This window comes from Drosophila simulans, unplaced genomic scaffold, assembly GCF_016746395.2.
Source record: "Drosophila simulans strain w501 unplaced genomic scaffold, Prin_Dsim_3.1 Segkk88_quiver_pilon, whole genome shotgun sequence".
Lineage (NCBI taxonomy): Eukaryota > Metazoa > Arthropoda > Insecta > Diptera > Drosophilidae > Drosophila > Drosophila simulans.
This window is the reverse complement of record NW_025416884.1, coordinates 7,501-18,253: the sequence shown is the minus strand read 5'-3', so window position 1 is coordinate 18,253 and position 10,753 is coordinate 7,501. Positions and strand designations below refer to the sequence as shown.

The window sequence follows — 10,753 nt, the reverse complement described above, 5'->3', positions numbered from 1 at the left end:
GCCGCTAGCTCAGTCTTTTCACACGGCGGAGTATTTCCCGTGCCACACAGCTCGCAACATAAGCATCGAGAGCTATCGACGCTTTACGGCCGTACATACCTACGATCACTTATAAGCAGACAAACAGAAAAAAGTAAGCAAAAGAATTCATTTTAAACGACGAAAACTGGTGGCCGTAGATGTCTTGACCATGTGCACCCACCCTGCCTAGGATGTTCGGAAGATTTTCCGGACATCATCCATTATCAATACGTCGGGGTCCCTCCAGATCGCCTCAGAGATGATGGATTGGGATCCTGACTCCGGAATGCCTGGTAGACGGGTAAGTTCCCAAAGCTGGCTCAATTCTGTAGCGGCGAAGTTAAGTGCGAACTTGGTCCAAGTAATATATATATATTAAAAAAAAAAAAAAATAAATAAATAAAACTGAAATGAATAGAAATTTCGAATGATTGAGTTCATTTTAGTTGGTTACCGATAGCTGAACATCATTCGGCCTATGTATGGGTTAGGACAGCCAATGAATTGAACAGATTAATTAAATTCACTTTGGGCTCCTCTGTTCGGAGAGAGTGCCGCTCAATGTCGATTACACTGACGCACCTTCAACCGGTAATACCGGTCCGGTATGCATTAATTGGCATTATATAATTAAAGTGCACACTTTAAGGCCGAAAAGTATATATTTGTCATAACGCTTCTGTCGCCGTTACAAAACAAACTCTAGAAGCTCCAGAGAGTTGAAACTCACTAAACGCATTTTGTAACAAACTGTTTTCCTTGGTCCACTAGCTTAAGCCAACGCTCGTCCTGAAACTCCCCTGTCACTTCTAACCATACCAAGTCCTTGTTTTTCCTGCTCCGAGGATGGATCTTCGCTTGCAGTGCTCGTCATTCCTTCTGTCTCACTGCCCCACACCTCCTCACTGTCTGTTTTCATTAACCGTCACTTTCTCCATGCGTTCTAGCAAATTGTGACCTCCTCCGCCCGTTTTAGCTTACTGCCTTGACGTCTTGTTGTTGTTTTATTATTTGTCTTTCTAATTTTTATCGACACGCTAAACAGGCCCACTTCATTGCCCACAAGCCAACCACAGCCGTCTCGCACCAACTTTAGAAAATTTTTCGATTGTAGTATTTTCATCGCCAATTTCAATCGACATGCCAAGAGATTTTTTTTTAATTTCTGCTTCGCACTCCAACTAACTGTTTCATTAAATTATTCTTATCCAAGTGTTAGTGCACTGTCGTGTTTCTTAATTTTGTTTATTAATTCAGAATATATCATATTGGTTATCAATTTATAGTGCTTCATGAAGGAGGTTAAGGAACACCCATACGTCTTGGAATGTGAAGCCGCTAAGCCACTGATCGTTGACACCTTTAAATTTATGTACGACCTGGACTTTTTGAATCCTCAGGCAGACGAGGTAATGTTAATTTTTTTTCACTTTCTACCAATACAACACTATATTTTTATATTTAACCCAAGCTTACCACTCCACCGCTGGCAATGCCAAGGCTACCGCACGAAGTCATCTTTGCGATAGGCGGCTGGAGCGGTGGCACCTCTAAAGGTTGCATCGAGACTTATGACACGAGGGCAGACAGATGGGTAACTATTAACGCAGAGGATCCTGCTGGTCCCCGAGCGTATCATGGACACTTGGAGCTATGCCTACTGCCGGTGAGTACACGGGACAACATTGTGTGTTAGAGACAGCCGCTCCTGTCTCCATCAAGCCGCCGCTACCCGGAAAATGTTGAGATTTTCCAGGAGCGCCAACTCGGTGCACCCGACTTCGCGAGCGAGTTATAGATGGGCCGAAGCTCCACGTGGACAGTTGGTTAAATTATATGTTTCAATTCCGAACACAGATTAGGTAACAAATGAATATGACTTCTTATTTTATTTGAAAAATTTCATTTAAGGTGTAGAGTTAATGTTCCGGTTTTAAGTGTGTCACTTCGTACCATCAAAATGCAAGTGACAATGCGTCGCAAAAACTTCTTTTGCCTAACGCCGAAACTGCGCTAAGCATCGGCTACAACGCCTCGCTATAACGGTCCTTTCAAAGCTACAAATGTAAACTGACCAATAAACGCACAATTAGAGGCTGATGCAACATTATCGTTATGGTGAAATCTATTCACAGAATGTTCGAGACCATGTATGCTCAAAGTGGGTGTGTAACATGTTATATGTGTTTATTCATGTATGTGGACTACTGAGTTGTTGTTGTTGTGGCCTTGATGCCGTTATCATTCAGCGGAATCTGGACGGTTTCAGGGGAGTGGGGAATGTGTAGTGGTAACTCGCGCGCTGTGTGTGTGTTTTTTTTTTTTTTAATTCGTTTATTGAACATAATAAAGATTAACTATTTAACAACGTAACAGTAAGGAGGGCAAGTCCAGGACCCCCCGCGGTATGGCCGTGAAGCATTGCTTCGCGAGGACGATCAGGATTTTCTCACTCGTGGACCCTCCTGGCACTCTCGGCTCTTCTGAGCTCGGAGGATATCGCTGCGGCGAAGCTGATGACCGCTTGCCATTCCGCCTCCCCCTGCAGCATGAATGGGACTAGGTTGTCCGCATTCAGCCTGCTGCCAAGTACGGTTTCCAGAGAGCTCCGTTTCCTAGCGTATTTATCGCACGAGAAGAGAGCGTGCTCAGCTGTTTCGCTCGGTCCACTTCCGCACCATGGGCAATCGTCCGCCTCCTCATGTCCAAAGCGCTTCAGATAGCTGCGAAAGCAACCGTTTTGGGGCTGGCGTCGCACGCGGCCTTCAGCTGCCTCATCAGCTCCACTGCGTGAGTGGTGGTAGTGTGTGTTTTTTTTTTTTTTTTTTTGATATATATATAAGGAAAATGAAATCTTCTAAAGATACTACCTACCGGACCGTAGATGGCATGCACGATTCATAACCCTCACAGTAGAGTTATGCCTACGTACTAAAAAAAACCTCCGCTCGTGTACATGTCCTTGTCAAGCTCACCGGGACTGCCAGTCAAGGTATTACATTGGTGAGCAGGGTGTTGAGATAAGCCGCACTCCGTCTTCTTATTCGTCTCCCCTTTTGGTCCACCTCCTTGACTCTTCACTCTTCAGTCGCGTTTTACGACAAGCCGAGCGCACTGTGGTAGTATTCTCGTCCCGCCACCACACGGAGTACTCCTTATCCAACAATCCTGTTGGCCATCTCGTCCATACGAATACGCTTCATCATAGTGACGATTATCTCGTGTACCGTCTCCCATACGAATATGTCCGCCATCATAGCAGCAAGCAGGCCTCTCGGGCTGAGAGGTGCCCAAGCGAGTGACTCCAGCTGGGTCTACTCCGCGACGAACCTGCAGCAGTGCAGAAGAATGTATTCTGCTGTTTCCACTGCATCTATGCAATTGAGACACTGGGTAGTATCCACTTTGAAACCTAAATAGGTACCCTCGGAAGCATCCATGGTCCGTGAGGAACTGGGTCAAGTGGTAGTCCACCACTTTGTGCTCACACTCAGCCCATGTAGTTAGGTCCGGAATAAGAACGTACGTCCAACGACCTCATTGCCACTCTTGCCACCTGGTTTGCCAGGCTCCTCGGATCCACTCTTGGATTTCAGTCTGGGTAACTCCTTCTCGTGCTAGGTATAATCCCTTTATCTCCAGATCGATGGGTATAACACCTGAGAGCGTATGCGCTGCGTCACTCGAGATGGTTCTGGAGCCTCTGATGAGTCTCAGAGCCATTGTGCGAGATACTGCACGCGCACTATCCAAGTATGACACTTTACTGGTTACACAGCTCCATATACGGGCAGCATAAAGCTGCGTTGCCTTTGTAACAGCAGCAAGAAGTCTCCTAGCCGGAAATCTGGGTCCTCCCACGTTGGGCATGATTCTTGCCAGAGCTGCAGCAGTCAGTGCCGCTTTTCTACTGGCATAAATTGCGTGGTCCTTAAAAGAGAACCTACGATCTTTTAGGACTCCCATGTACTTCAGGGATCTTGCAGGGACTATAGCTTCACCCTTAACTACGACCTGCATGTTTTCAACGGTCTTTCTGCTGCTCAAAAGGACCACTTCGGTCTTATGTGCAGCATTTCCTAGGCCGACTTTCTCTAGCCACTCCGTGATCGTCCTGATCGCCATATTGCTGTTGTCGTGTAGCTCCGGTATTATCTTGGCGACCGCTGTAACCGCAACGTCGTCAGCGAAGCAGTGCAGCTCCACGCCACTGGTCTTGCTCCAAGTACCGACCTTTGAGGAACACCTGCGGAGACTTGGTGCCTTCTTGGACCCGCTTCTGTTACATACCACGCGGTCCCTGAAATAGTTCCCACTTATACTCCGTATGTATTCCCATGCTGCGCATTGGTCCGAGGATGTTGATCCATCTCGCTGTGTTGAATGCATTCTTGACATCGAGCGTAATGATAGCACAGTACTCCTTACTGCCGCCTAACCATCGGTCACTATCGAGTACGTTTTTGGCTACATTTGTAACGGCTGTGAGAGCGTCGAGCGTACTTCTCTCCTTCCGGAAGCCATACTGCTGGCTTAAAAGGCCTGTGGGACTCTCGGCGATAAGCTCTATGCGCGTGTCCAGCAGACATACAAGGCGGTAGCTACCTCCTGCATTTCCTGTGTGTGTGTGTCCTTGTATGTATTTGAATCCAAGTGGCTTAATCCAAGTAGTTTAATCCAAGTAGTTTAACTAAGAAGCAAGCGACTGCTCTGGTTTGTGTTTCAAAATAAACTGAACTATAATTTATTAGTCGAATAAAAACTTAAGCTAAAATGTTTACAAGAATTGCTGTGTTTTCATTGTCCGAAATGCTGCTGCGGCAGTTCTAGTTTTGTTTACCAGAACTGTCGCAATGAGGATGTCCATTGCTGACTGCTGCGTCAGCATTGCAACAGTGTTGGAGTTAGTGGAGCGATGAACTGCTCCTAGGTATACTCTGTATAGGCGATTCGGTAACTCCTCCCCCCCTGGAATGGAGTGACGGCCACATTGATGGAATGGCCGGAGCGTAATTCAACGGGAGCTCTGTCGAGGCGAAAATTATGCTCCTTCTCCTACATGTCAGGATACATGCTGCACATATGGTCAATAAGGCAAATAAAATGTTAATTGTGTAAAGATGGTTTGTTGCTGAGGTTTTCATGACAATTAGGTCGTCTTGGCTGGACAGAGACCGTAGGTGAAGTTTATACAGGTTTATGTCATCGAACGTGTTGTTAAGATTAATCTTCTTGAACGACTCTATTGAGAGTTCTGTTTTCTGTTCGAATTCCATCAACGTATCGTCATATGTAAGGCCATTGATATTGACCGTGCAGTTGTTAAATGTTAGTATCACTGACCCATTGATTAAGAAGGGAGGTCGGCAAGAGGATGTGACGTTGGTTCTCACGGTGTTGACTATGAAGATGTGGCGTTGTTCCACTTCCTTGATGATTTCTTGCAGCCCGATGTCTTTAATGTCGCATGTTGCTGTTTGACCTTGGAGTATTCCTTTAATGCAGCTGATGTCGATTAAGTTGGTTTGTGCTCGAGCACTTTCGCATATATAGGTCGTATGTATTTTCGGACACATTTCTTCGAAGTACGTAACTTGGTAGTTTTGGTTATATAAAATGTAGTTAGGTGTGATTAAGAATTTAGTTTGATGTAGTGGCAGAGGGACCACGTGTGCTAATTGGAAAATTTGTGTCTTAAATATAGGTATTTTGACATGGAATATTATGTATGATTTATCAATATAAGTTTCTAAGGTTAGCAATCTATATAAATGTTCTTCGGATTCTACTATTATGTTCTGATTGGATATAAATTTGTTTATGGATTCGATTTCTGTTTCTGATAATATGAATTTAGGTCTTATATTGAGTTTAGTTAGCAAAATGCTTTCCGCTATGTTATTAATGTGGTTTTGTAAAATATCTATATTAAAGTTAATTCTAGTAATGTATTGGAGTAAGTGTACTTGGTTGTGTTCGTCGTTAAGTGTTTTATATATATTGTTGTTGTAATTTTTAATGAAGTTGTTAGTACTTGTTTGTTCTTGGTTTATGTGTTGTGTAATGTTTTCGAATCTTAAGGTAATTTCTTGGCGTCTTTAGCGTCCATATTTCCTGTTATAACTTTTATTAAGCTGCCAAGGCCGTTCCAATCCTCTTTTTTTCCCTTCTTGAAGGTACTAATGCTTTAATTTTGATTTTTAGCTGGTCTACCTTTTCTTTTAAAACGTCAATTATTTCTTCAGAAAATTCTATATGTCTTAAGTCGTTTACTGTCGTTTCGAAATTTTCTGTGTTTTCGAGGAGGTCATTTGTATTGATTTTGTGTAGTAAGTGTTTGTAAGATTGTACCAGTCTTGCGTTTCCCAGGTCGATCTTCGCTATCTTGTCGTGTTTCTCCAATTGTTGAATCTTGATAAACTGTGCTGTTACGCAGTATAATCTGAAAAAATATAACTGTGATTACTATTTGGTTCTTCTCTTTATCTTGATTTGTGGACCTTTTGTTCTTTGTGTGATATAAAGGTAAGCCCCTCGTCCTTTTTAACGATATGTTTCGTAAATCGGGGCGTTAGTTTGTTCCTTCTGTTTTCCTTTCTAAAGACTGTTCTGCCTATCTCAATTGTTTCTGCTTGGTTCCTATTCTCATTACTTTTAGCTATTCGGTCCTTCATTTTATCGTCCATGTTCTTCTTAATGTTTGGGTAGATCGTATTGCGAAATTCGTTCAGTTTTTGCAAGTAGTCGTGTTCGTTGTTTTGGGAGATGTTCTGATTTATACTGTGAGGTCTTCCGTGGAAAATCTGGAAGGGTGTGTATTTCGTTGTCGAGTGAACTGCGTTGTTGTAGGTTGTCATGGTTTCGAAGAAAATGTCTTCGTGGTCACAAGAGAGTTTTTCTGTCTTTCTTTTGTCTAGTATTATTCTGTATATCTCGGTTAGAGACGAATGGAGTCTTTCCACTGGGGAATTACTCGAGGATTGTTGAAATGAAGTAAAGTGTAATTCTATGTTATATTGAGCGCAGAAATCTTTAAAAAGTTTGATTGAGAATTCCGGGCCTTGATCGCAAATTAGTTTTTTCGGAATTCCGAATGTCGAGAGGAAGTTCCTCATCGATTTTACTGTGTTGAGACTGTATCTCGATGGAACTGTATACCCTGCCAAAAATTTAGAAAATTTATCAATTATGGTTAGTATTGTTTTTCCGTTGATCGTATAAATGTCTACGTGAATAATTTGCATTGGGGTTAGAGGAGTTTCTGTTTCTCTATATTAGAGTATTTGCGGCTGCCTGTTGTACTTAAGTGTTTGGCAGACATCGCAGTCATTGATAATGTGTGAAATTTTGGTCTTTAGTAGTGGGAAGTATATGGATCTTTTTAAATGGGCCACTGTCTCGTCTATTCCCCTGTGGTTGTTTGCTAAGTGGTATTTACGTTTTTCCGCTTCTTGTTCGTGTGGGTTGGTTATGTCTTTTAAGAGGTTCGTGCATCTAATAACCTTGTATAATTTGGTTGGTAAAAAGTATTCTTTAATGGTTTCCTCAATAGTTTTGAAAATTTCGTTGGGTGCAAAGATAGCACACGTTTTGTTGGGTTTTAGTATCTGTTTTAGAATATTAGTCATATTTTCCTTATCGTAATGTGTTTCTGATATTGTTCTTCTCATTTTGTTTTTGAAAGGCACGGAAATGGCTCTTTCGGCTTTATCTGCGATCTTGAAGACTATTTGTAAGTTGAATGCATTTAGTGGTTTGCTAGTGATGGAAATTAGATCGGAAGTGTCTTTGTTTTCAGGAGGAGCCATGGAATTGGTATTAACTTCGGCCGTTACACGGCTAACACACGTGGTCTGCTACCACGTTCTGAGATCCTTTCTTCTAAATTACCTCATAGTCATATTCCAGTAATTGTAGTTTCCATCGGACCAGTTTTGAATTTGGCTCTTTGAAATTCATAAGCCAAGTCAATGGCCTATGGTCCGTAACGATCTTAAATTTCTGTCCGTACAAGTAGGGGCGAAAGTGTCTTGTTGCCAAGATAATGGCTAACATTTCTTTTTCTACGGTTGAGTAATTTATTTCCGCGTCTGATAGCGTTCTGCTAGCGAAGGACACAGGTCTATCATGGTTGAGCGTGCCTTGGGACAATACTGCCCCAATGGCGAAGTTACTAGCGTCCGTAGTTAATATAAAAGGTTTACTGAAGTCGGGGTATTGAAGGATCGGGTCGTTGCATAGCAGCGTTTTGCAAGTTTCAAAAGTTCTAGTATATTCTTCATCTATTTTGACTGTGGTTTTGCCTTTCAGTTGTTGAGTCAGAGGTTTGGTGATCGCTGCGAAGTCCCTTATGAATTTTCTATAGTAACCGAGTAGTCCCAGGAAAGATTTAATTTGTTTTTGGGTTTTTGGTATAGGGAATGCCTTAATGGCGAGTAACTTTTGAGGGTTAGGTTTTATGCCAGAATCGGTAACCACATGACCCAGATATTCAATTTCTTTTCTGAAAAATTCTGATTTCTCCGGTTGGAGTTTTAGATTTGCTTTACTTAGTTTGTCGAATACTAACTTTAGATCGTTGACATGTTCCTGGAGTGATGACAAAAAGACTATGATGTCGTCGAGATAAATTAGACAACATTTGCCGTTAAGGTCTGCTAGTATGTTGTCCATCACTCTTTGGAAGGTTGCTGGGGCGTTGGTGAGGCCGAAAGGCATTCTTAAAAATTCAAAATGTCCGTCTAATGCCGAGAAGGCCGTCTTTTCAGTGTCCTTGGGATCCATCTCCACTTGATGGTATCCGCTTGCTAAATCTAGAGCTGTAAAATATTTTGCTCTACCTATCCTATCTTGAACATCGGTTATAATGGGCATGGGATATTTGTCTTTGATGGTCTTTTCATTCAGCCTTCTATAGTCGATTACCAATCTCCATTTTTTTTTATTTGTGTTGTCGGTCTTTTTTGACACCAGGAAAATAGGTGCTCCCCAAGGGGAGTGGCTGTGTCTAATGATATCTTGTTCCAGAAGTTTTGTGATTTGTCTTTGTATCTCCTATCTTTCGACGGGGCTATACCGGAATGGTTTTGAATGTAGTGGGATTTCGTCTGTAGTCTGTATTTGATGTTTAACCAGATTTGTGAAGGTTAGGTTATCTCCCTCGTGGTGAAAGAGTTTCGGACATTTCTTGCAAAGGTTTTTTAATGCAGTAAACTCCACGACGTTTATGTGGTCGGTCCGCAGTTGGGTAAGAATATCGGTCTTGTCTTTGGGTATGTTGTCACTGACCTCAAACATGGCATTTAATTCAATAAAATTGTTATCGGTATACTTTTCAACTTGTAACTCTGAGTCGAGGTACAGTTTCTGTTTGTCTCGTGATTTATTGACTACTTTCATGAGACTAAGGTTGTCCCTAGCCTGGTACAATCCTGCTGATATGAGGATGTCTTCGGAAATTTGTGTTGTTTCACACCAGAATGCGCCGTTATCAATGTTAACGGGTAGCTTCACTATATTCTTGGAAGTTTCCTCTAGAACGTGGAGTTCTGAGGCTGTATTGTTTTCTATGTGCATTACAGTTTTAAAGTGTTGAGTTTCTAGTACCGATTTTTAAATATTGACTATTGCCTTTACTCTTTGTAAGATGTCCATACCGATTAATCCATCAAATAATTGATGGAATTTGAACAGAATTAGTTTATAAGATGTTGTATCCGAGAATTCTTTGAATAAAGGAACTCTGGTCTTTTGGAAGACTTCGTGCACGTTAAGTGCGGTTTTAATTGAAATTGGGTTTGTTAGGTTAATTCGTTCTGAGTTTAGGACTAATTCAGGGTTAATGAATGACATGGTCGCCCCTGTGTCTATTAGGAATTTTAAAGGGTATCCGGAATTTACGTGGATAATTATGTATGGTAAGGGCGACCCGGTCTCTCGTTTAATTAAGTACCCTGTTTGTTTCTCGAGGCACTTGGTAGAAAATTTGCGTCCTCGTCTATATTGTGTAGCTGAGTGTTAAGGGTATATTCGTTTGAAGCCTGTTCCATATTATTAATGGTACCCCTAGTCCTGTTGGGGTGTGAATTATCGGGTCTATTATGTACGCAGTTACGGTTAGTCTGCATATTTTTGGGCATTATTGCCGGTACTTCATTTCTTCTGTATTGGAAGTTATCTCTTACGTTCGGGGTGTATTGTTGGTAAGTCGTCTTTCTACCGTAGTCCCTTGGTCTGTGGCTATCGATTTGGTTGCCCTGATATCGTCTTTGGTATTCGTTAGAAGACCCGATTTGTCGTCTGTACTCTGTCCGCGTAGTTTCCTGATTTTTCTTATTTTCTTGGAAATAAATGTCCCTTTCCTTGATAGCCCATTCGAAAGCTTCTTGGAGGATGGTAAATCTCATGGACCTTACCGTTAGACCTAGTGGGCCTTTGATACCCCTTACGAACGTATTCAGACAGGTGTCAGCGAACAATTTCTTCTTTGTTCTAATAGATATTGGTTCGTATTCTTTGGTATCGGTTAGTTTGAAAAAAGTCGTTTTGATTTCGCAAATTTTTTCGAATAGAGCTTGAATTGGAAGCTTAAATATATAGTTCGGTCAAGAGAGTTTGTTCGTCTCGCTTGTCGGAACAATGCAGAATCAATGCGTCTTTAATTTCATCCCAATTAAGACTGGCTCCAGATGTGTGAATCGCATCGTCGGCCTTTCCTTCGATCTTTTGTCTA

At 42.0% G+C, this 10,753-nt stretch overlaps 1 protein-coding gene across 1 annotated transcript; it reads left to right on the top strand.

Annotated features, from left to right (window-relative positions):
* Positions 1-265: 265 nt before the first annotated feature.
* On the top strand, positions 266-1,732 carry LOC123327455 (kelch-like protein 10). Its single transcript, XM_044923876.1, has 3 exons — positions 266-322; positions 1,308-1,430; positions 1,493-1,732. The coding sequence occupies exons 1-3, from the start codon at positions 281-283 to the stop codon at positions 1,715-1,717; spliced, it is 390 nt and encodes a 129-aa protein (XP_044779811.1). The 5' UTR covers positions 266-280; the 3' UTR covers positions 1,718-1,732.
* The last annotated feature ends 9,021 nt before the right edge of the window (positions 1,733-10,753 follow it).

Excerpts from the sequence above, each read along its gene's own strand:
- LOC123327455 (XM_044923876.1), top strand. The coding sequence starts at position 281 with ATGATGGATTGGGATCCTGACTCCGGAATGCCTGGTAGACGG. Across the intron at positions 323-1,307 it reads CCGGAATGCCTGGTAGACGG|TGCTTCATGAAGGAGGTTAA; the intron begins GTAAGTTCCCAA and ends ATCAATTTATAG. Across the intron at positions 1,431-1,492 it reads TGAATCCTCAGGCAGACGAG|CTTACCACTCCACCGCTGGC; the intron begins GTAATGTTAATT and ends ATTTAACCCAAG.